This window comes from Chroicocephalus ridibundus, chromosome 12, assembly GCF_963924245.1.
Source record: "Chroicocephalus ridibundus chromosome 12, bChrRid1.1, whole genome shotgun sequence".
Lineage (NCBI taxonomy): Eukaryota > Metazoa > Chordata > Aves > Charadriiformes > Laridae > Chroicocephalus > Chroicocephalus ridibundus.
Window position 1 is genome coordinate 15,256,492 of NC_086295.1, and position 25,739 is coordinate 15,282,230.

At 49.3% G+C, this 25,739-nt stretch overlaps 1 protein-coding gene across 2 annotated transcripts in view; it reads left to right on the top strand.

Annotated features, from left to right (window-relative positions):
- Positions 1-25,739, top strand: part of TOX2 (TOX high mobility group box family member 2) — a 155,631-nt gene that overhangs the window by 48,792 nt on the left and 81,100 nt on the right. For both annotated transcript variants that reach the window (XM_063350259.1, XM_063350260.1), the window contains exon 2: positions 14,776-14,841. In XM_063350259.1, coding sequence (XP_063206329.1) covers positions 14,776-14,841 — 66 coding nt within the window. The remainder of the gene's footprint in view (positions 1-14,775; positions 14,842-25,739) is intronic.

The window sequence follows — 25,739 nt, forward strand, 5'->3', positions numbered from 1 at the left end:
TTTGTCCCAAGGTCCTTGTGGCGGTGCTGTGCGATGTGGCTGGAGGAGGACATAGGGTTGGTGTTGGGCTGGAGCCCAGCGGTGAGGCAGGACACACGCAGATGCTGGGCTGAGATGGCGGCATCCTTGGAGGTACCCAAGCAGGAATCCCACATCCCAGCCACCTCCACATGCTGTTGGCACATCATGCCACGCTTTCCTCCCTGGGAAGGGTGGCCGTGCCCTGTTTGGCATCCAACACCCTGGGTTTCCCCCCTGCTCCCCTCCGCCTGCCCAAGCTGGGCATGGTTCACCCCATGGGCGGGTACCGGGAGCATCCCGGCTGCTTCTGCCCGCATCCCGCGGTGCTGCCCTGCCGGCCTTCCCACCGGAGCGGCACAACCCAAACTCCACAGGTTGCAAATCGTTTGTTCAGCCCAGCAGGGACCTACTTGAAAGTAGCTTTTGCCATCCCAGAAAAAGTGGGTAATGGGAGGCTGCGGTGCCTTCTGAACAATTACAGCTCACAGCAGTCCAAATGAAAATGTTTGTTGAAAACAACATGTGCATAATTAAGGCTTAATGAGCCCTTGTCTGTTTGGAATCTGCAATTAGATTTATAATAGAAAATACTAGCAAATGCCAAATAGCTTTAAAAGAAGCTGAGATAAAAGATAATTTTGCTGCAAATCTATAGTAATACTGTAATTCAATGAGCTGGAAGTGGTGCAGAGAAAGACTGTAAAAGCTTTGGACAAGTTTGTATTGTGCGTGTTTATCTTATCTGCCCATTTCCCTATCTGTAAACCTGTCAGTCTTGCTTTTAACTGCTTGGAAAAAGGCAGGACTTCGCTAAAATGGGGAAAACTCCCTTTGTTTATTTTTATCTAAGTCGTTAATTAGTCGGGCAATTTTTCTGGCTGCTTTTTCTCTTCCTCATCAACATGCTTTGAACTTCTTGTTAGGGTTAATAATAGTAATAAAAATAATAATAATAGTAATAATAATATCTCTATTCAATTATTTACAGCGAGGCGGGGGCATAATAATAACCAGAGGTGCCTCTTCCTGATTAGCTTCATTAATTTTAATGAGTTTTCAACTGTCTTTTTAAGACATTGAGAATTTTCAGCGCTAAGGTGTATATTTTAACAAGTAAACCTGAGGCCAGCTTGGCCACAGTAAACACCAACTACCTTCTCGCCCTGATGAAAAACAGTTACGCGTCAGTAAAATTTGCTGGAAAGATTAATAAGGTGAGTGGAGCGAGGTCAAAAACAGAAAAGCAAAGAGCTGAAATTAAAAGTGCTTGGGAGGGATGGTGTTTTTTTCCTTTGATAGCCAGAAGTTGAGGTCGGGTATGAAGTTTTGGGTAGGATGCTGGCAGGGAGGTGAGGCCAGGGCGATGCAGTGGCGGGACATTGCGTTCACAACCCCCTGGAAACGCAGCCTGGTAGTTCCGTTTGACAAACCTAACTCAGCACTTCGTAAAACAGGACGTACGAGGATGTGGTAATGCTGCCCGTGGAGATACCTTTCCCATGCGATTTTACTGCCCCGTGTGAAATGTCACTGAGCTTCGCCTTTCTGTAAACCCATGGTTTTGCATGCCTTGTGTCTGCGCGGCGGGCAGTTGCCGCACCGCTGCTGCCTTCCCAGCTTCGCGCCTGCGACGTGAGCCGGGGGCTGTCTCCCTGCAGCCCTTCAGCCCTCGTCTTCCAGTAAAATTGCTTTTTCTGCGGAGGTCAGGATTTTTAGGGCTTTTGGGGTGTTTTCCTGTTGTGGCTTGTGAAAACCCGTAACAATTTATTGTCGTTTAGACAACGATTCTATCACCCAATGACCCCTCCCCACACGGAAAAGGGAATTGGGGAAAGCAAGGAAACACAAGGGTTGAAATATAAATAGATTTAATAGGACAAGACTAAATAATTAACAATAATACTAAAGAACCAGTATTCATCCCGATACTAATATAAGATATACAAGAATTATACTCAGCCAATTATATCAGTAGGAAGCTGGTAGAATTGTCCCTGCAGTGGACAGTAAATGGCGGACACTGAGCGCAATGGCTTTGGGAGGAAGCGAAGGGCTCAGGGCTCTGGTACCGGGGCAAGGAGTTTCTCTGGACCACCACCATCAAGGGAGAGAGAAACTACGCAGCAAGCTTTCTAATTTATATAGAAAGTGACGTTCATGGTACGAAATAATCCTGTTGGCAGCCTGGGTCAAATGCCCAGGCCTCGCTCCTCCTCATCCCTGCACCTGGCAAGGCTTGGAAACACCGAGACCTTGCATCCCACAGAGCCCAGCTGGCTATGAAGTAAGTATTTTCACAAATTCAGACACTAGAGTCTTCCAAAAGTGGAGTGTTCCCCGGCATTAGAAGAGAAATTAGTCCTGTGTCGCTCGGCCCAGGACATTTCCCCAAATGGCTTGCTGGGCTTGCAGCCCCAGAGGCAGGGCCTGGCTGCGTGGCCGCTGTCTCCCTGGCCCCACAAAAATGTCTTAACAGCAAATCTTCTGGTGATGAAAATCTTGAGTTGCTCCTTTGCTTCCATCGCTGGAGGCGATGGGGTGGTGGCTGGGGAAAGGGGTGGTAGATGGGAGCTGTGGTGGCAGGGGGGTCCCCTGGGTGCAGCCCACACTGCTGGAGCGGTTTGTGGGGCTCGTTGCTCTTTATTTAGGAGGATAATTGCAATTTTTTGTTAAAAGGCAGCGTCATCAGCATAGTCAAAAGGAGGCCCGTGTGCTGGGGACGATGCTCTTTCTGGCAGAGTAGGGATCTGAAATCTGGCCACCTTCAAGCCTACTTTCATCTGTCATCAAGACTTTCACCTGAGAAATGAGGAGGTTTGGGTAAACTCCAGTCTCAGCACAGGGGTTCGGGCTCCCCGGCGCATCCTTCCCACGGCACGACCGAGCGTGCCAGGGTGAGCTCACCATTGTCCCGTGTACGTCAAAATACACGTTGAGGTTGTGAGCGGTGCCTGTTGGGTCGGTTGTGTGGGGTTAGAAAGAATAACGGGGTCATGATGCTGGTGGGGTGAAAGCCAGCTCTCTGATATGGGGAGCTGTGTGCTGCAATAATAGAATTATTCTTTATTATTGGTTTACATTGGACCTTCCCGACTCTCACTAAGGTTAGGATCTAGTTAGATGATATAAAAACTCTTTTAGAAGGTGCACATGCAGTCTATGATTTAAATAAAACAGGGCAAAATAAGAGAGGGGAAAATGCCGGGCGCTATACAGCTGTATGAAAAGTGGGCAGTGAAGATACGCCCAGACTTCTAGGACTTAATTTCAGAGATTACCTTCCCATTATCCTTCAGGTTAGGGTTGTTTGGTTTCTTTTGTCTTTAAAGGGAGATCTCATGTTTCATTAGGTTGTTTTTTCTTTCTTTTTTAAACCTTGAACGTGTCCGAAGGTCTAAGACAAAACTGTGAAATGGATTGTACTTTGTCAGCCCATTTTTTCGCAAGTCATACTATGCGCCGCTGCAGGAGTTATTTGCATACACAGTCGAGCGCAGAACCACAGAAGGCAGGTTTTCAGCGGTGCCAAGTTGGAAACTGTTCTCTTAATGACTAGCGTCGAAGCTCTCTGATTTTAATTTTTTTCCCCTCCTGACTAGCTGGTTTTGCATAACGCTTCCCATTCTCACCAACGTCTGGAAAATCGATTATTCTTTGCAACAGAAGAAGAAAAAAAAAAACATGATCTTGAATTCCGGGGGGTGCAGCGATGTGCTTTTGCTCTCATTAGTGAGGCAAAGCTTCAAATGATGGAGGTGTTCAGCGAAGCACCCGGTTGGTGAACAATGTGTGCTCTGGGCTGGGCTTCAGACGGGCTTTGCTGAAGGAACAGCGGCTGGAGAGAGAGTTAAACTTATTATTTTTCTTCTTGAATGGTGATTGAGTAGCACCCGTGATTTTTGTGAGTTACTGGAGTGAGTTAGGAGATATTTGGGAGCCAGGTTGTTAACCTGTAGAGCTGTCAACAAGGCGTCGGGATCAGGATACATTTAAGACCATAATACATGGTCTTAAAAAGTCTATAGCTTTAAGCAGTCTTTGCATGGCTCCTCTGACAGCTCTCCTCCGCTCTGCCACGTGCACCTCTGTGCTTATTTATTTATTTACTTTGCAGTTGAGAAAAGATAAACAGAGATTTCCAAAATTATTCCCCTGCCGCGGATGCTCGTAAGCGCAGTGACTGCTGGCGCGGGGCCATGGTGGCAGCAGCTCTGGGGTTCCCCGCTCACGCCTGGGAATTGCTTTTATTATTTCTTTTATTATCTATCACTTTGATTCCATCCGGGCTGTTTGCTCCCAGCCCCGCTCTGGGCTGTGGCTCCAACCAAACACGGCAGGGTCCCTGCTCGCTCCCTGGGGCAGGGGCTCAGAATTATAGGATGGGAAAACTTTCTGGCTTCAGGTTTCTTTCTTCCCAAGCCTTCCTTTGCTTCCTCGGCTGTTTTGGTGCGGGTGGCCGCGGGTGGCCCCTCTCCGGTGATGCCTCTGGTTGCACCAAGGGCTACTGTTCTCCTATCGAAATCGGCATCTCCACGACAGACTTCCAGAGCAGAGCCGCGCTGGCAGCTGCTTCTGAGGCAGACAGGTAGAAGCTCTATTTTTATCTCAACCCTGAGGTTTTATCTTGCAAAAAAACAATGTTTCTAGGTGCCTTTGACGCTGGCACCGTTCCTTGCTCGGAGCCTCCGCAGCTTCTTTTAGATCTTTGTACATTTTCTGCCTCTCTTAAGTTTCCTGTGAATTACAAGCGTTACCGGTGAAGCAGGCAACACGGTTAAGTCTCATTATCGCTCACTGTGTTTGTTTCAGACTGTCTACACACCAGCACAGTGCCAGGAAAAATGCTGCATTCATTTACCTTCCTCCCTCCCCAGCAACATGCAGGGCCCCGGCAGAGCCTTCGGCTCCCCAGGTTCCTCAGCTGCTGATGGCAGAAGGAGCAGCTTAGCAAGGGCCCGGGATTTATTATTTTTTTTTTTGCAGATAAACTCCTCGAGCACCTGCGTAAGCGTGATAAACAACGCCGGATGTGCTTGTTGTTTGGTTTCGAAAAGGAAGTGATGTGCATGCCCGAGCCTTGCAGCTCCATCAGCGCGATGGTATCTTTGCAAAACAAAGAGCGTTGAGCACGGTCAGGGGTGGGTTGGAGAGGTCCCGGGTGAAAGCAGGGCTGTGCGGGGAGGGTGCGTGGCAGGAGATTGCTCCTGGCCTTCCAGGCAGCCTCTTTTCCTCATCCATGCCCAAACCTTGAGAGAAATCTGGAAGGGTTTGGTCTGTCCAGAGCTGCAGCTCTGGAGGAGGAGGGTGGAGGAGGAGGAGCAGCATTCCAGTACCTAAAGGGGGCCTACAAGAAAGCTGGGGCAGGACTCTTGATCAGGGAGTGGAGCCGTAGGACGAGGGGTGACGGTTTCAAACTGAAAGAGGGGAGATTTAGATTGGTTATTGGGAAGAAATTCTTTCCTGTGAGGGTGGTGAGGCACTGGAACCAGTTGCCCAGGGAAGTTGTGGCTGCCCCATCCCTGGAGATGTTCAAGGCCAGGTTGGACGGGGCTTTGACCAGCCTGGTCTGGTGGGAGGTGTCCCTGCCCAGGGCAGGGGGTGGGACTAGATGGTCTTTACGGTCCCTTCCAACCCGAACCATTCTATGATTCTATCCATGAGGGTGATGTCTGGGGCACCAGGGCTGCTTGAAGCGACACGCGACACCTTGGTGTCGCTCGGCAGGCTGCAAGCTAAAAACTAAACACAACCGTCTGAATATCATCAAAATCTATTCGACCAAGATGTGCCCGCAGGGGTAAAACCCTCTAATATGACACACACACACCCCCTCTCCTCCACGCGGCGGTGTGAGCGTGAGCCACTTTAGCCTTTAAATTAATAGGGCATTTCTCTGAGCATCGTTCGTCTCGCTTGCTGGGGCTGGGGGAAGGAGAGGAGGCTGGATGGAGGATTGGCTGGTCTGTGCTGCTTTCCCTTCTTTTTGGCATTGCACGTGAAAGGGTTAAGTAGAATTTTGATCTCGGCAATATTTTCATGCTTATACATTCTGTTTCTCATTTCCATGACAAAGATGGTAGGAAGAGCAGAATAAGGTACAGAATTTGCAGGGCAATTTTAAGACTGTAATGAGAACAGAAAATAGTAGGGGGAGAAGAATTGTAATTAGAATATGAAATGGGAAAAAAAATTAATCTATTTCCATGTCAGTCTTAAGACTAAATTCTGCTGCTCCCTGTAGCTTTCAGTGGTTGGGTTTTTTTGTGTGTGTATGTGAAGAGCTTAAATTCCTTTGCAGGCTCTGAAAGGTCCAGGTAAATGAGTTTAAGTCCTCATTCCCCCCAAATAATGTAATAACAATAATTTTGTGTGCAGTGTTCACAGAAAACCAGCCAGTCTCTCAGATAAATGAATGCTGTCGCTTGAATAGTGGTGGCATTCAAGACCTCTCCAGCCTCAAGTACAGGAGAATAAAAGGGGAAGCTGGAAATGCTCTTGGGGTGGGTGTCCATGCAGCTGCCTGGGTAAGCATCGTGTGATCGGATATCACAGAAGCACCCAAGTACTGTCTGTTGGGAGGGACGTCTGTGTGTCACAAGCCCCCGAGCAAAGCTAGGCCAACCAGATGAGGTTGCGCAGCACCTGGGCCAGCTGAGCTCTGAGTATCTCCAGCGATGGAGATCCCACAGCCTCGTGGTCTAATATTTGACCACCCACGTGCTGGAAAATGTTTTTCATAGAATCATAGAATGGTTAGAGTTGGAAGGGACCTTAAAGTTCATCTAGTTCCAACCCCCTGCCCTGGGCAGGGATGCCTCCCACTAGACCAGGTTGCTCAAAGCCCCGTCCAACCTGGCCTTGAACCCCTCCAGGGATGGGGCAGCCACAGCTTCTCTTTCCTAAGATCTAATGAGGTTACATCTACCCACAGAGCTTCCAGCAGCCCACAGGTCAGGGTCATCTTGAGCTCAGTGGTTTGGATTTACTATTCCCTTCCAATTTGTCCAGTTGCTATTCTGGATCCTTCTAGGCCACAGCATCCTGCAGCAAGAGGTTTTGTTGTTGGGTCCTGTATGAAGGACTTCTCTGTAAGATGTTTAATTCCACTAGCTAATGATTTCGGTGTCTGCCTCCTTGGTGTTAGCCTGGGAGAACCAGAGAAGAGCCGTTCCCTGTCTTGACTCATGACTTGATGTACGTCTCTGTCGAGTCCCTCTATATCTATCACCTCTTTTCCTTGTCATTCCACACCTTGGATCCTCCCTGTGATTGCCCTCTCTCCTTCTTCTAACTGTGCAGACTGTAAAATAATGTTTGATCTTTTATTCTTCATTCTTTTTCTAGTTGCTTCTAAAACTTGAATGGCATTTTTGGCAGCTGCTGAGGACTCAGCAAAAGTTGGAAGCGAACTCTCCAGAACAAAAGCACGGTTTCTGTTCTGGACAGTAACAGCCATTTTAAAGCCCATTGTCATGTCTGTATTGTTAGGATTGCTTTTCTCCAGTGCATTACTTTGCATTTATTGATATTAAATTTAATCTTCCATTTCCTCACCGCCACTTAGTACGGCGAGAGTCTTAATGCAAAGCCATTCAAAGTAGCTCTCAGTTTTGGCTAGCCTGAATAATTTTTGTCTCATTAATAAACTCGAATCCTTCTAGATCACTTCTATTATGAACTGGACAGATTTTAGTGCAGATGGATCATGGTCCACAATCCTCCTCTTGCTAAAACCTAATGAGGATCTTTTCGCTGGCTGTGAGCAAGAGGACCTTCCCTTTTGTCCCATGACAAGTTGGGTTTGGCTTTTTAGAGCTTTTTATTGAGGAACTTTGTGAGAAGTCCAGCCAGAGAGATCATTTCACCTTTTGGTACCTGGGAAAGGTACCTTGCATTTACCCTTCAGCAAATACTAAAGTGGGCTGCAAGAGCCCCCTCATCTCGGGTCTCTCTCTGCTGCCTCGGTGGTGTGTTGCATCTCCGGATGGTTTCAGGCTGAGGGGGTCAGACTTGGTCTGGCACCTTGCCCTTGGCGCCCCAATTTGGGAGTAGGGGCAGTAGGCTACGCACCACATTTGTTACCATGCCTTGCTTTAGACCAGAGGGGTGAATGCCGCCTGGCCATGGGGGTTCCTTGGGATTTTGTTGGTTTGTTTTCTGTTTTTTCCTACTGGCCATCCCGGTGTGAGAGCTGCTCAGATGGGTCTTCCCAAGGGAGATGCTCTGGTTTGGGAACCAATTGAAAGCTCCCTCAGAGTGCGAGCCAGTGCAGCTCAGTCCTGTCTTTCCCCCCTGGTTTTAGCTTCTCGACAGTCTCTGTCGTACCTCGGTCAGCCCCGGGCACCACCAGCTCTGCAGCAGGTTTCCTGCTTCTGCTATGTGTGAGAAATAACTGTTACTAGGCTTTTATCCTATTTGTGAATTGCTCTTAAAACAAATAAACCAACCAAATCACTTTTTATGATATGGTTTTAAGCCTCAAGACTTCAGCTGCTTTTACGCTAGGATAACACATGAGGATATTGGCTGCGTGCAGAGAACCCAGCCCCCGTAAAGCCCAGGTGACGCCTGCAGACACTCAGCTGTGTCACCCGCTAAAGGATGTACTGCCCCTGACACCTGCTGTGGTGTCGTGCTCTCTTTTAGTGACATTTATCCCGAAGCAAATAGCGGCGCGTGGCCGGCGCGGGTGGCCAGGCTGGAGACGCAGAGCTTTCCTGGCAGGAGGGTCCTGGGGGGAGGTCGTAAATCTATTGCTGAACTCTTGACCCCCTTTGACAGGATCAACTGAGGGGCTATCCAAGCATTTCAGCGGACAAATAAATAATGCTAAGTAGATCACTTTGGGCCAGAGGTTGTGTAAAGACCTTAATGGGGAAAACTGCCGTTAAAGAGATTAAGCTAACCTCAGCGATGTATTCCCCAACGCAGCATGATGCTAAATTGCTCCTGTAGGAAATCACAGCGGCAGCTCTCGCAGGCGGCAGCGCCGGCAGGGGCAGGGCTGGAGCCAATATTTCACATCTCGGGGAAATATCCCACATCGCATGGCAGAGACGTGCGCTGGCAAAGACGCTCCTTGGGTTTGGTGTGGGTGCCCGGAGGGCCCCCAGGGCTGCTAGCCTGGGGCACAGGAGCATCCTCGCGGGGATGAGGGGCTGGGAATGCCACGGCCAAAATGCAGTTCCAGCAGAATGTGGTTATGGCACTCAAATAATGCTTGCCTGATAAAAACAAACCACGGAAAAAAATACTTCTGTAAAAGTTTGTAAAGAAGAGTTATATTTCCATGTGGTAGGTGGGGTGCCATCGGAGGCAACTAAACAAACCCCAGCAACACACGGGCTGCAATGATTTCTTTTTTCTTTTTTTTTTTTTTTTTTTTTAATGGGGAGTATTAAATATGGCATTGCAAGTTTTCCTGTATCCTAACTTTTATTCGCTTAAAGGTATTTGTTGGCATTATTCTGCGTCACTCTGTGTCGTGATGCTAGCGGTGGCCGAGGGGTAGCTTGCTGGACACCGAAACCAGCTGCATCCCAAGCATCTCTGGTGAAAGGTTCCAGCGCATCCAGTCTGGAAATGAGCTGGTCATGGGTTGAGAGGGGACGTGCTGACAGTGTCCTGGCACAAGGAGGCAAGTGCTTATAGCTCTGAGCAGTAGGAATCACTGGAAGCATCCAGTTTGTTCGCCACAGGGCATTTAGTAGCTCCTTGGGAGTGATGGCTTTTAGTTACCGCTGGATTTGCATTAACAGGTGTCCTCAGTGGACTTGCGGTTACGGTGCTCCGGTCCAGTAGTGCCAACAATCAGTGTCAAAATTTAGGTAGGACTCCTCAAAAAAAAAAAAAAATAAACAAAAAAACAACCCCACAACAAAAACCCCCAAACCCACCACATTTAAAAAATCAAAATAAAAGGAAATAAGAAGTTTGGAAGATTTTTGAGATCTTGGAGGTGTCATCGAAGCTATTCCCGGTACGAGTGCTGCCAACATATTTCTGACAAAGTTGAGGTTTTCGTCTCAGCTCACAACTCTCAGGAAATAAAAGGATGTGACGAGCTTCGTAATAAAACAGTACAAGCTGGCAGTGCCATCCATGAGAAAGTAACACCTTCTCTGAATCTTGGCAGGAGGTTGTGTTTCTTTCCACTGGGTCCTTCCCAGTTAACAAACATTTATTCTCTGTGTTTGCACAGAGCCGGAGATCACACAGCTGCTTTGCTCTGGGGTCTGGCCCAGCCTGCCGCCTCCATTTATTTTTCTTACTCATTTTCAGCTTGCTAACGTGGGACCCGCATGACCTCTGGGCGCATTTACAGGTTTGAAAATAACGTCGTATCGCAAAAAAATAACCAACCAAAGGGAGTCCGGCAAAGCAATAAAAATTTAAAAAAAAAAAGGCTTCTTGGAATGTCGTAGGAATCAAGCCTGCGCTGAGCTCCCTGCGTGGGCTGGTGGATGTACGGCAGCGCTGGAGCGGCGGTGCCCGCTATGGCTCCTCTGGAAAAGCCCTAATAAAATAATCATATTTTTAACTAAATTCTCTGTGGCATGGAGCATGCCTTTGTTTCCAGAGTCAGTAGGAATTTGGGCAGTTTCCTCTGATTTTTTTTATATTTTTTTTTTTTTTTTAAAGTCATAGAATCATAGAATCATAGAATTGTTGAGGTTGGAAGGGACCTTTAAGATCATCGAGTCCAACCTTTAGCCTACCCTGACAAGAGCCACTTCTAAACCATGTCCCTCAGTGCCCCATCTACCCTTTTTTTAAACACCTCCAGGGATGGTGAATCCACCACCTCCCTGGGCAGCCTGTTCCAATGTTTAATAACCCTTTCAGTGAAAAAATGTCTCCTAATATCTAATCTAAACCTCCCCTGATGTAACTTGAACACGTTTCCCCTCGTCCTATCACTTGTCACCAGGGAGAAGAGGTCAGCCCCCATCTCTCTACAACCTCCTTTCAGGTAGTTGTAGAGGCTGATAAGGTCTCCCCTCAGCCTCCTCTTTTCCAGGCTAAACAACCCCAAGTGGTTGACTAGAGTTGTTTCTGTCCTGAGCGTGTTACGTGAGACAGGTTTGAATTGGGATTTGGCAAAGTGGGGCTTTATGGGTCCTTTTAGAAGTAGAGGTCCTTGGTTCTAGTTGTGCTCGTAGGCAACCATCGCTAATGTAAGTCAGTGCAAGTTAGATAAAAATGGGTCCAAGTCTCAGATGAAGGAAAAGCAATTGATCACATCTTCCCACCTCTCCCAGTTTCCCAACTTAGCTACGCCGGGTTTGCATTTCCCAGGTTTTCAGGCGAACACCTTGTCTGGGATGCAAAGTGCTGTGAGCAGACAGAGATCCCAGCTCACCCTGCCTTCGTACTCATCTCATGCAGGAGAGGGTGAGAATTAGCCACAGCCAGTGATTTGTTTAATAGGCTGCTTCTATTAGCCAAAGAATAACAAAAATTAAATAATTACAAAAGAGAAAAAGGATGATTAAGACAACTGCAGTAGAGTACGTTCTTTTCAAATTAGGACTTGAAAATGACACCCACTGCTCTGCATGCGCACATCGTTCACGGACTCAGGGAATGGTTCGGGTTGGAAGGGACCTTAAAGACCATCCAGTCCCAGCCCGCCCTGCCCTGGGCTTCCTCTGGCCCCGCTCCAACAGCTCCGTGTCCTTCTGCTGTTGGTGCCCCGGAGCTGGAGGCAGCGCTGCAGGGGGGTCTCCCCAGAGCAGAGCAGAGGGGCAGGATCCCCCCCGCCTCGCCCCGCTGGCCACGCCGCTTTTGAAGCCTACGGGTTTGATCAGTTCATGGGGGGGGCACCGAGGGTGATGAATGGATGTGCCCAGGTCCGGAACTGCCTGGAAGGCTTGACACGCACCGGGAGCTGGACCAAAGCGAAAAGGGAGGAAGCGTTTGTAACCAAAGGGAAATATTAAAATGTCTGTTTCTGCCGTAAATCTACCTGGAATGATGGGGCTGATTGTTTTGGAGTGCATTCTGTAGCGAAACAATAATGAGAAGAGGGAGAGCACATTACTTATCTGCTCTACCTGGCTGGTGTATAAGTGGCAAACGTCTAATTGAAAAAATATCCTGATGGGAGAATTTCTAATAAATTTGTTTGCACCCTCATAGCCTGGAGGAGAGGGGAAAAAAAAATCCAATCAGCAGTGGGGAAGTTCCAAAGTTTCCATTGCATTTCGAGTCTTGATTTTCAGGCTCACTGCTCAGGCTGGCAATCAGAGGCACAGTAATTTTGAAGGCAGGATTCATTACCGTTATTATGAAGGCATCAAGGGCAGAAGGAAGTGTGGAGCGGAGGTAGGGGAATAGAAGAAAGCCATAAAAAAAAAAATGCAATCTGACAAACAGGGTGATATAGAGAAAGCAGAATGCTTGTCCTGCCCTGGACCTCCCAGTGAAAGGTACCTTTTGTTTTCCGAATGTAGACTTCCAGGTGGCTTTTGTTTTCTGGAGAAAAGCTGTTTCAAACAGGTCTTCGTCTAGATCTGCAAAATACTGTGTTGGAGGAGGCCAAAAGTGAGGTGTGTGTTTGCAAGGAAGGGGGATGGATGGATGGATGGATGGATGGATGGATGGATGGACGGATGGATGGATGATGTGCATCATCTGTACATTTAAATCTCTCAGAGGGGCAACGGTTTTACTTAGGAAAGAGCTCTTCTTTTCCTGATGTGGGAGTAAATATTCCTGCAGTGCAAATTCCTGGCTGATTCCAGGGATGGACAGAACTGTCTCCCCACTGGGATGTTTTCTCCCTCTTCAGGGCTGTTTGCTGGAAGCTCCTGTGGGGCTCACCTGCCCCATCTCCCTGCGCTTTCCAGCTGCAATGGCTTGTAAGCGGTGCCACGCGGCATGTCGTGGCCACTCCAGCATCCACCCGATGGTTTTTGGTGGGGTGCTCCTAAAGAGAGCTCGAGTGGAACCTCAGGACCGTAATTCTGCCTGTTCCGAAAAAATTGACTCCCCCAAAGCCGGAGACCGGCTCCTCCCGTGGAGCCTTGGTTCTCCTGGGCTAAGCGTGTCCACCAAACCGTCCCACCTCTCCTGCAGATTCATCCATCTCCGCTGGCTTGGCAGAGAGGGTATTCAGGCTGTGGAGCTGATGGAGTGTCCGTGCCTGGAAGCACAGCAGCTCCAGCTGGAACTGCGTCAGCGGGAGCTGGCTATGCCAGCGATCATTTTACAGGTTGAGGGAAATTCAGTTGAAAGTGGACGGCACCCGGCTGGCTGCTGGGAGAGCGGCTCGTCCCGGCGAGCTCCAAGGGCTGCCGATGCTCGCTGCATCCCGCGCTCCTGCTTCGCCCAGGGGTTTAATGAAATCCTGCGTTCGCGCAGGGATCCCCTTCCGCCCTGCTGCGGCTGCCGTCGGTATTAGTTAATGAGTGTCACAACACCCGCTCTAATTTCGTTGCTTTTAATTGGTTTGCTCTGCTGTCCCGGAGGATAGTTTGGCAATTAGAGGGTGTCTGTGCACTCTGACGCCGAGCAGAGCTGCGTTACCCCCGCTTGGCTTTACCAACTCCGCTGACTTTAATGGCTAATCCTGTAGCACTCTGAGAAATGGAAGGGTAATTAATAATCTGCGCTGAAAACCTTCACCTGGTTTTATTTAGATTTCTCTTTTATTGTTCTTAATACGGCCCATTTCTGTTAAGGCATAACTGGTGTCAGCTTCGTACCAGAGAGCAAGAGGACACGCAAGGGGTGAACAATCTTCAATTCATCATCCGGCTTGTAAGGGCAAGAGGGTTTGCTCTTCCCCTTGTTAAGTAGATGGTGTCACTCACAGCTGGAACCTTCATCCTCGTCTCGGGAGTGTTTTATGGCATAGCCCGTTTTATTGCCGTAATTAATTTGTGAACTTAGCCTTGAGAACTACCCCAGCCATACTTCGAGCCGGAGCCAGTCCTGGAGGGCTTTTTTCCTTCATTTGGAGCCAGAGCAAGTGAAAAGCGCCTGCTGTAGCTAATTAATGAGAAGAGTTTTGCAGTTCTCCACAGGGGCTTTGTAGCCTAATGAGTGGATTAGCAGTTCAGAAGGGGGTGAAGGGGGCAGGCGTGTGTGCAGGAGCTGCAGGGGCACAGGCAAATTCCCGGTCCTCATCCTTCCCTGCCTCTCACCCGGCCACCAAGGCAAAGACCTGGGGAGGGGGACGAGAAGATGGGGAAAAACGTGTCTTCTGGCAGCCAGAGTTTGCAAACAGCAGCACGCTCAGGATAGGGGATCGGGCTTTGCACAGAGACCCCCTCCTTTATGGGCTGGAGTGACTTTCTGCGCTGCTGGTGTCTCTTTGCTTTGGTGGCTAAGGGAGTGTGTAGGTGTCTGGAAGAGGATTGAATGGGACCAACCTGCCCATCTTGGAAATTTCCATCGATGGAAATTGGCTTTTTAAAACAGATTGATTGATCTAGTGGGGATTTTAGCAACAACTTCATTTGGGTGATCTTTGCTGCTGGGTAAATCTGCGGTTTTGCACAGGTTTGGTTCGTTTGAACTGCAGTGATTCATTCATTACGTTGCTGAAAAATTAACATACGTGTGCTGTGTTACCATGGCCCATTGCAATAACAGTGATGTGTGCGTGCTCATACACGCTCGGAAGTTTTAAAGGAGCAGCTCTTCTGGGAATCTTGGCATGAAGAGCCAGAAGAATATTTGGGGAGCTCATAACCCTGGTGTGCAGATGACATTTCGCTAACTCTTAACTTTCTTTTGTCTTTCTAGTTTGATGGGGAGAACATGTACATGGGAATGAATGAGAACGCCCAGGAGTTTCTATCGGCAAATCAGGTAAGCGTTGGTTTGCTGGGGTGGGCAGCGTGGATGGATTTTTCTAGAGGACTTAAGCTTTGCCTCAGCACAAATTCTAGGAGCTCTCTGTGAATCTGCACTCCTGGGACGTCAGGAGGGTCCTTGGAGGAGGTCAGAGCTGCCAGCCCAGCGCTGCCGAGGAGCAGCAGTGGATGCATGTGGTACGGGAGAGGGATGCGCTTGTGTGCCGGTGCTGCTGCGTATCACCAGAGCCTGGCTTAGCCACGGCTCTCCAACGAGGCTGAAAAGCTTTGTCTCAGCATCCTTCACTCGAAATGAAGGTGCAATTGGTGTTTCTAGATACAATGAGGTTTCCAAGCATTGTGTGCAGTTCAGGTGTCTCCGTCCCTCACGTAGAGTGTTTCCTGTAGCTAAATAGATTAACAGTTAGCCGGCTCGGGGAGAAAAAGGAATCAATGGTTTCCTGTTTTGGAGCTATAAACCCACACGTGGAGGACCAAAATAGAAGTGCGCACGTCTCGCAGGTGCCTGAGCCTTCAGGGCTCTCTCAGGGCTTGGAGACACACAAAACGTGTCCCTTCAGCGGAGCCCTGAACATATATAAAGTTAAGCCCATGCTTAGATCCTGCTGGGTGGTGAGTCCTTTAGCATGTTCTTACCTGTCCTCCTGACCAGGAGATGAGAAATGGTTCCATCTGCATCCCCCTGAGGTGGCCCGGGGAACTCTGTGCATCTTTGAGGTGCCTGATGCAGCACCCTCGGGGCGAAGCGTCTCATCACGTCCTGCTGCCTCGTGAGGGAAAGGGCAAGGTCATTGCTAATATTTTTCAGCATCCCATTTTTGGGCTGCGTTGGACCGTTTCACTGGTGGACCCTGTTGACCACAGCCACATGTGTTGTGGGCTGTGCAGGGTTGTGTCACGTGAAGGTGATGCATTGCAAATTTTGAAAGTTCGATGATTTCCATCCAACCCAAGATGCTGCTGGCTTCCTATCACCCTGGACCTGCTGTGTGTGCCCCGGGGCGAAGTTATGGTGTGTTCCTGCTGCTGGGGTTTGGCCGTCACCACAGCATCGCTGTGAATTACAGGGCTAGTGAGTCATCCATGGCATGTGTAACTCAGCGGCCATTAAAATATATGCATATTAAGCTGAAAACGGGATGAAAACCTGTTGTTTGCCTTCATAGAGTGCGGCAGTGTGTTGGCTCGTTGCTCGGGAGGGTTGCTGTTCGAAGACAGCGCATGAAGCCATGGCGGCCGAGGCTTGGGGTGGGGGCTGTTCTCACATGGGGAGGATTTCCAGAGGGTGGGGAAGGAACCGCAAACTGTGCTATCAAGTGATTCAGCAGAAACAAATATGTAGTCGATCAACAACAGCCTGTAGTTGATCATTAGAGCCAGGAATTGCCAGAGGTTGAGTAAAGGCAGAACGGAGCAGGGTGACCCCAAGCTGCCCAACTGGGGGTCAGCCCTGTGCCCCCCCAGGGCTGTGCAAAGCCTACGAGCAAGTGGTGGATGCTAACAGGGGCAGTTGTCTTAGCTACTTTGTCTTTAAAAATTCCCAGGGGACAACGATTTCCCAGCCTGGTCGGGAAGGGCTGGCAGCGCCGGCTCAGCATCCAGCTGCGTTCCCTGGCTGTGATGCTCCCGCGGGATCGGGCTGGCCTGGGGCTGAACCGCGGCCAACGGGAACCATTTGTAGTTCCTCCTCTACATGGACAGAAATGGCCTTGCAGCCCCTGTCCCGTCCCGCTTCCCCCATGGGCTGGCAGCTGCAGGCAAATCAGAAGTGATGCCGCGGGATGGGGAACAGCTTGTTGCAGTGCCATTGAGGAGGAGGAGGAGGGCTGACTTCCAAATCAAACCAGGGGCTGTCGTGTGGTGGAGGGTTCGTGTACTTTGTGAACCTGGGAGAAGGATAAACCAAACCAGCTTAGATCCCTGTAACCTGGGAAATAGAAGTTTACTCTTCATTTGTTCTCTATTTACTTTGCGACCTTTATTTCCTATTTTGAAATCCCAGTTAAGGATGAAAAGGGAGGAAGTACTTTTCCCTTGGCAGAGGGTATGCAAAGGGCAGGGACCTCTTGTTACCGGGATGCATTTGTGCACGGGAGCCCTCGCTACAAGAAAGCCATTGAGGTGCTGGAGCGTGTCCAGAGAAGGGCAGTAGAGCCGGTGAGGGGTCTGGAGCACAAGTCTCTTGAGGAGCGGCTGAGGGAGCTGGGGGTGTTCAGCCTGGAGAAAAGGGGGCTGAGGGGAGACCTTCTCGCTCTCTACAACTCCCTGAAAGGAGGGGGTAGCCAGGGGGGGTTGGTCTCTTCTGTCAGGTAACATGTGATAGGACAAGAGGAAGCAGCCTCAAATTGCGCCAGGGGAGGTTTAGATTGGATATTAGGAAAAATTTCTTCACAGAAAGGGTTCTCGAGCATTGGAACAGGCTGCCCAGGGAAGTGGTGGAATCACCATCCCTGGAGGTATTTAAAAGGCACGTAGACGTGGTGCTGAGGGACATGGGTTAGCGGTAACTTGGCAGTGCTGGGTTGACAGTTGGATTTGATGGTCTTAAAGGTCTCTTCCAACCAAAACGGTTCTATGATTCAATGGAGAGCGAGGACCGACATGGAAAATAGATGGGGAAGTTTATCTCATCTTGCGTCTCCGGTGCCCCCCTCCTTGTGCTGCAGTGCTTGGGACAGTCAGAGAGGAGCTGGGAGTGGAACAAGGGGTGCAAGTGTATGGGGTGGCCCCCAGGGCTCTGCTGGGGGGGGTGCTCCCATGGGATGCTGCAGTGACCCCCCCCCCATAACCTCACCCGGGGCAAGGGGAGCAGGGAGGGAGGGTGAGGATCCCAGTTCGTGCCCTGCGAGGATGTTAGTGGTGGTTCACACCTAGCACGAGCTTTGGCCGAGGAGGACGGGGGCAGCCTTCCTCCCTCACCCTCGTTAGTTCCTCATCTCTCTCTATTTACCTGCACATCAGCGCTTGTTTACCAGAGAGCACTTTATAGCACCGGCCATGGCTTTATTACTACTAACACAACTCTTCTGTTTCCATGGGGGTTCCAGATGTTTTTTATTGTTTGCTAAACCTGTTGTAACTTTGAATGAGTACATTAAACAGCAGGAGCGTGGTTTCACAATCCCACCCGAGAGGCTGCTAAATCATCGGCCCCGAGACACCTGCGCAGCACACGCAGGGTATTGCTCAGCCCTTGGGATCCCGGGGGACAAGACAAGTCATACACACTAATTACGGAAGCCGTGCCTAGAAGGAGTTAGGCAGAAGGCAGAATTCAGTTTATCACCTCTCCCCCTGCCCTGGTTTAAACCCAGGGAAGTTTCAGTGGCTCCTGCCTTTTGGTACAATGCTTTACATCTTCTGCCCAGAGATCCAGCAACTGCTTAAGCTCCTGAGTCATCCTTTCCCATCACACAGATAAGATTATTCTCATTTTACAACTGGAGCTCCAGAGACAGTGTGGTTAGGGCAGCTCCTGCGCTGAGCAGTCCTGCAGCACCCTGACATCAGCCTTATTTCAGCCTCTTGTATGGCTTTTGATCCTTTTGATCACAGAAGCACAGAAGAGTGAGGTTGGCAGGGACCTCTGGAGGTCATCTGGTCCAACCACCCTGCTCAAGCAGGACCATCTAGAGCCAGTTGCCCAGGACTGTGTCGAGATGGTTTTTCAATATCTCCAGGGATGGAGACTCCTTAACCTCCCTGGGCAACTTGTGCCAGTGCTCGGTCACCCTCATGGTAAAAAAAAGAGTTTCCTGATATTCAGAGGGACCCTGCTGTGTGTCAGTTTGTGGCCATGGCCTCTGGGCCTGTCCCTGGGCACCACTGAGAAGAACCTGGCTCCATCCTCTCTGAAGGCTCCCTGCAGATGTTTATAGACATCGCTGAGAACCCCCGGAGCCTTCTCTTCCCCAGGCTCAAGAGCCCCAGCTGTCAGCCTGTCCTCACAGGAGAGATGCTTCAGTCCCTTCATCACCTTTGTGGCCTTTCACTGGGCTCTCCCAGGTGCGTCCATGTCTGTCTTGTACTGGGGAGCGCAGCACTGGACCCAGCGCTCCAGGGGTGGCCTCCCCGGTGCTGAATAGGGGGGAATATCAGTAGCATAAAATTATTTAAAAGAAAAAGAAACCAAGTGGTATCCAAATTGGGGTGGGAGTGGGTGATTCTAGGACAAATCACTTTTATATTTCCACCTGGTTTAGCTATCCCGTTACCTGCTGAGCTCAAGGGGATTGAGAATATGGCTGCTGGTCACTACCAGAGTTAAATAAAAAGCAGAAATTGAAGTGAAATGATTTTATGCTGCAATGTCACTACCTGCTTCCAGACTGTTACTTAACCATTGAGCACTGTATTCGTGTTAAAACATTTAAATGGTAGCATTGTAATATTCTGCAGTATCTCATGACAAGGGCGGGGTAACGCCAGGACCGGGGTCCGCTTCCCTCTCCTTCGTCATGCCCTACAGAGGTGCTAACTTGGGAGGAAGAAGGAAAAAAAATCAAACCCAAAAGCCCTCAAAAAACCCAAATGAACCATCTGAAAGCCAGCCGATCTGCGCCTTCCCCTCATCTTTCGGGATGGGATTGCTCGCGTGCTATCGGCTGCTTTTCTCGTCAGCCCAAAAGAGGGTTCACCTCAGCTGAGAACGAAATGCAGAAATACAGGAGCCTAAACCATAATGAGGGCGCTGACAGATCCCGGCTCAGGCCGGCACAGCCTGCTTGGGGAAAATAATTCCTCTTGTTCCATCAAATAGGAAGGACATTTGACCCCAGAAGTGAGTCAAATGTGAAATGTAATTCAACCCCCAACAGGGGCCAGAGTATAAATGCAACTTGACATCTGATCAAACCGTCGCGGACATTTGACCCCCGAGATGAGTGAGGTATCTGTTGTGTCTCGTGAAGTCGGCTGAGCATCATTCCTCACCCTTGCCAATTTTCTTTCTTTCTTCCCCCCCCCCCCCGTCCCCAAACAAAGACAAGGAATTAAGCAATGCAGAAATCCCAAGGAATGGACATACCTTGCGAGGTGCTCTGAAAGACGAGTAAAAATGCAATGGTGCTGTTAAAAGAAATAAAAACACACACAAAATTGGCAAGAGAAGGCATTTATTAAGGCCTTTGCGATAGGGAGAGTAACCCCAGGAAAGGCAAAGGTTGTGACATTCCTCATGTCCGTGGAGAGGAATGAGGTTGGTTTGTTTGGCATCGAGAGTTTTGCACTTGCAGGAAGAGTCTGCAGGTGCTGTATAAACATGAATTAGCTGTGCCTGGGAATACCCTGCAAGAATCATAGAATGGTTTGGGTAGGAAGGGACTTTAAAGACCATCCAGCTCCAACCCCCTGCCCTGGGCAGGGACGCCTCCCACCAGCCCAGGTTGCTCCAAGCCCCGTCCAACCTGGCCTTGAACCCCTCCAGGGATGGGGCAGCCACAGCTTCTCTGGGCAACCTGGGACAGGGGCTCACCACCCTCACAGCAAAGAATTTCTTCCTGATATCTAACCTAAATCTCCCCTCTTCCAGTTTAAAACCATCCCCCCTCATCCTATGGCTCCCCTCCCTGATCCAGAGTCCCTCCCCATCTCTCCTGGAGCCCCTTTAGGGACTGGAAGGGGCTCTAAGGTCTCCCCGGAGCCTTCTCTTCTCCAGGCTGAACCCCCCCAGCTCTTTCAGCCTGTCAAATGCTGAGAAGGTATCGTTATCCCCCATTACGGGTGAATAAGGGCAGGAAATACCTTGCGGGGGAGCCAGGGATGATGTGATGGTCGGGCAGGGTGTGGGAACAGCTGGGCCCTGGCATGGGTTGGGGGACAATTGTCCCTTGGCTTATTGGGAGCAGGGATGTGCCCGGTCTGTGGAGGGACATTATAGAAAGCCTTAGGTGAGTGTTTGCCTCATTTCTCCTCCCCCCATCACTCGTCTCTGGCTGCTGGCTGGGCTTTGGGCAGCTTCGGAGGAGGAAGGAGCTGATTACTTATCGCTGGGCATTTTTGATCCTGCACTCTGCCTAATCCCGGGAGCTTTTTGTGTTCAGCTTATTCCAGATGAGCAACATGCCTGCTTCTGCACCAGCAAGTTAATTTGTGCGACTCCTCGTGCAAATGCTGTTATACATCAGTATGGTTTATTCAGGCCAGGGAGAGGCATCGGCATAAGCAACTCTTCGCTTTTGTAACTGAGAGCACAAATAGGACACGGCTGCTTTAACTGTGAGCGTTGAAAATAGGAGAGTTAAATTGACAGAAGGTTATTTGCACACTGTTTCCTCCTCCTAATGCTATTCTTATGTGATGCTCTTGCTGGCACACTCATGCTGCCCGTGTGCGTATGAAAAACGTCAGGTCTTGGCTGCCAAGAACCATGTCTGTCCTGCGGCCGTGCGTGGGGGCAGCAGGTTTGCACAGCAGCGTTGAAAAAGTAGGAGTTCCCCCAACCCTGGTGAGATGTTGATGACTCCGTAGAGCAGCAAAGAGGGCTTTGCTTTGGCTGCCTGCATTAGGGCGAGACTGGGTAGCTCATGGACGGAGCTGCTCATATTTACACTGCTGGGACGGTGGATCTGTGGGCATTAGACGCGCTCGTACGTGGCAGCATGTGTAGAAAATAGAAGGTGGGTTTTTCTCGGGCTGTGTGCGAATCGGCGGGAGCTCAGCTGAGTGTGGGGGTTACACCGATGCGCCAAGGGGAACGGAGTTGAGAGATTGTATTTGTCGTGTGCGCACACACATGTGCAGTATCTGTCTCCAAACGTGTCCCTGTATAAAAGTTAGTGTGGGGTTATACATGCCTGCCCCTTCCTGCACGCATGAAATCCATCTGCGTGTGTATCTGTGTGCATGGATGTGTATAAATCAACATTTATCTACTGTGTCTCTTGCCCTTTATCTGTTTATCTCCATACATCTTCAAGCTCGGGTCTGTATTAGCCATAATAGATACAGTAAGTCGCTGATCTGGTGGGTCAAATGGTCAGGGCTCTTTGATCAGCCGTCAGGATACATTACCACGAGGGCCTCCGGTGGGGCTTGAATTACAACTTACATTTGACTCATTTCTGGGGTCAAAACGTCCCTCTTATTTGATCGAATGACAGAAATTGTATAATTTGTATATATCCCTGAGCCATATGTGCTCTGAGTGCCACTCTAATGTGTTTTATAAAGGCACAGCTGTCTTGGTGACTTATTTAAAATGGGATTTTGAAGTAGTGTTCTTGCCATTTAATGTCCTCATTCAGGGTTACACAAGGTTTATCAAATAATAAATAACATTTAGAACATTCATTTTAGCATAACAATGGGTTGGCTAGTTATAAGGAACTGGACGGTACAATAAAGCTGTGTTTGGTAAATAAGCAATAACGTAGACAGCAAGCGATAGCGTAATTAGAAATTAATGACAGTGCGGGGAGCTACAGCCACCTTCCTCGAATTCTGCTAACGCTCCAGACTAGACAGAGCTCATCTTGGCAGCCTCTGCTATAAAACATGCCATCAAACCTTGTCATAATACTGGCAGGCGCGTTGTCCTCCCACCTCCTGGGCCTCCCACCAATCTTGACTGAATTGCAGCAAAATGTCAACAATTGATAAAATAAATCTGGGTCTGGGGCAGATCCGCGCTGGGTGAGTGCGGGGAGTCCCCTTCCCTGCCGGGGGCTGTGGAGCCAGAACGTGGTGGCTGCACAGTCCTGAAGCGGCCATGGAGCCCCAGGCAGCATGAGGGCAATTAGGTGCCGCTAACGAAGACACAGGTTGTCCTCCCCGTGTTCTTGTGCCTTCCTTCCTCGTAGGAAGCTATAAAGCAGGACCAATGTGACTTTCCCCCACGTGGTTTTCCCTCCCTCACCGACTTTGGCAGAGATGCTCTGTCACTAGCAGCGAAGTGACAACATGCGAATCCTTGGGCATGACGTTTTCTTATGTTGGTTGATCCCTGACCTACAAGGACATGTAAATGTGAAGAAATTTCCAGCAATTTGTTTCTCCCTGAAGCTCATAAGGTGCAGCAGGTTGCTTATGGTCACCACCCCCACTGTCTCAGACCTGGGTTTGCTCCAGAAGAAAGGCTGGGAGAAACCAGGGGACAATATACGTGGCTGAGCGGTACCTTAGGGTGATCCTTCTCTTGGGTCTTGTTGTGGTAAAGGCTGCACAGCACAGTGGGGAAGGAAAAATGAAAGCCCTCCATGAGGTTATTCTTCATGCAGTTTCCGCTCCAGTTCCCTAATGACGTTTTGTGTTTCTAAGGAGTCTGATCAGTCTTTGCATATCAAGAAACTTGTGTTTGTTTTAAATTTGATGAGACATGTCTCAAGGTCTTCATCGTCTACTGATTTTGGCTATTGACTGGCTTGATCTATTGATCACAGGAACAGATGATGGTCAGGGGATGGTCAGTGTTAGTGAAAGTCACTGATATAAGTAGAAGAGTTTAAAAAAGGGGCACCCTGTTCCCCAGGCTCTGATGCTCCTGCATTTCCAGCAGTCTTGTGCTCCTTGGGCTTCACTCTCTTGCCTCTCTACAGCACCCGGTCTCTTCCAGTCTGCAAATAGCCTGTGGTTTTTGAAGTCTAGAGTCACCCCCAACAGGGGCAGAGTACATCTTACAGTAAACAACTGATGACTCCCCAATCCCTTTACAATGATATATTGCAAATGTTACTAGAACGTATATATAGAAGGCCCCTAGTGAAGAGAAGCGAGAGCCTCATACGGACTCAAAGTTGCAAGAGAGGATTAACCAGAGTTGGGGAGTGCAGTGGAAGCTGGGAGCGCACGCTGCAGCTGGCACCCGTGCTCAGATACAGATTTTGCTCTTTCCCTGCTGTTCTTTGAGTAATACTGTATAATTTCCTATGTTGTGCTAGAGAATAAAAAATAGAGGAAAGACATTGATAGATATTAAATGCCTTTCTCAGCAGACGATTCAGGAAGAATCTCATGTACTATTTTAGAGTGAACAATAGAGTGTTACATGTCATTTATTATAATCAGCCATTAATGGAAACCCTTCCAGGCGGGATTTTGGAGGTGAGCACAACTACAGCTGATGATCCAGGCTTGTGAATTTTGCATGAACTCCTATGTGACAGTGAAATTTTTGAAAGGTGCAGTCAGGAAGCGATTCCTGGAACTTAGTCATAGCAAGAGAAGCTTCTCTTGCTGGCAGAGGGTCAGCTGTAGTGCTTAAATAAAATAATAATAAAGAAGCCCCTTGGTATTACAGGCAGAACGAACATCATCTTCAACCCTTGGTCTCAAAGGACTCGTAAGTTGTTAACAATAAGGTGTTTGAGAAACAGCCGACGAGCATCATGGAGGGAAAAGATAACGTAACTGAGCAGTTCCTAGGCCAAAATGGATGGTCTCTGGTTCTACTGAATTTTAAAAAGGAAAAAAAAGTAAGGAAAAAAAAAAAGAAATAGCATCTTATACAGTTGAAGATATCTGTCAGGTGACACAGAGCACCTTGTAGGGACCAAAACCTCTGAAATTGTCACAGTGGTTGAATTTCATGCGTAGACATTTCACCACGGAACTGCAGTTCCTGAAGAGATTTAGGTTTAGGGGCAAAGGCAGAGAGGGCAGTAGCAGGACGATGTGTATCTTACTGAGAAGCAGATTTGCTGCTGCATCTTGATCCAGTTTTGCATATAGACAATATTGATACCAAGAGGAGCTCTGATAGAGGGTTGGACATGGGTGTTTCTTGGTGCCGAAAGGCCGTGATGCCCACCAGTGGGGCTCATGGAAATGTGGACCCGGGATCCCAGAAATGCCCTCTGTGTGCTGGAGGGTGATGGAGTAACTGGGACTGCTTCAGAGTGCCGTGGGGCACAGCTGAGGTCCCGTCAGACTAAATAACGCTGAAGGGGATCTGCTGGCCTGCGCGATGACGCCTGTGGCATGAGGCATGGGCTGGCTGTCCAGCAATGCTGATGAGCTCCTAAAGCCGACAGCTCATAAAATAGCAGCAAAATATAGAGGAAGGTGGTGTGCAGTATCCTTTAGCCAACAAAATGTCACTTTATCAAAGATTTCCCACTGTGCTAAACACTGTTGTAAAGGGACTACACACGGTGTAGGCAGAGCTGCTGCCTTTGATGGTCAACATGGCCCAGGGCAAGGTGGACACCTACACGTGGGGAACCTGGGGCAGCTCTGGAGGGAGCAGGTCACCTTTGAAGCATAGCTATCACGTTAATACGGTGGTTATGTCTGCTTTAAACCCCCTGACGGTGCCCCTCCAGTGCCGCGTTGTCCTGGGAGGTTGTTGGGTTGGCCTTGAGTGGTGGCTGTCACTTCAGGCAAAGGCAATCCCGGAGCTTTTACACACAAGCTGTTTCTGCCTTCAGATCCTCGAGTTCCTCGCACTGCACTAATTCCTCACTGCTTGTCTCCTGAATTACCTGCTGTGACACAGTGTGATTGGGAGCCAGGTCTTTACATGCTAACGATTGATGCTGAGCTCTGATAATGCGATAACATCGCCATTGGTTAGCTGTGACGAGCAAGATTTTCTGCTGCGTCCTGTTGAGGGGGTTGGTTTTGGCTCCTGCAGAGGTTGGTTTGCTTCTGTAATGGACCTCTGGGGAGTGGCTTTGGAAAATTGTGTTTATTTGTGGAAATGGAGCACCGTGGGCTGCAGGAATATGGAAAAAAAACCCGCCTGTTGCTCTTGGGATTTCCTTTCCCAACTGATTGATTTCTTCTTCTCCTCTCATCGGAGCCCCAGCCCAAGCTGGTGTTTGGGTCTGCCGTCACAACAGAGTGATTAACAGGGGAGACACTTACTTCCAGCAGGAAAGCATTATTTGCCACTTCAGGGTTTGGACGAAGGCCTGTGCAGAAAGGAAGAACCCTGCACGGCCTCAGAAGTCTGTA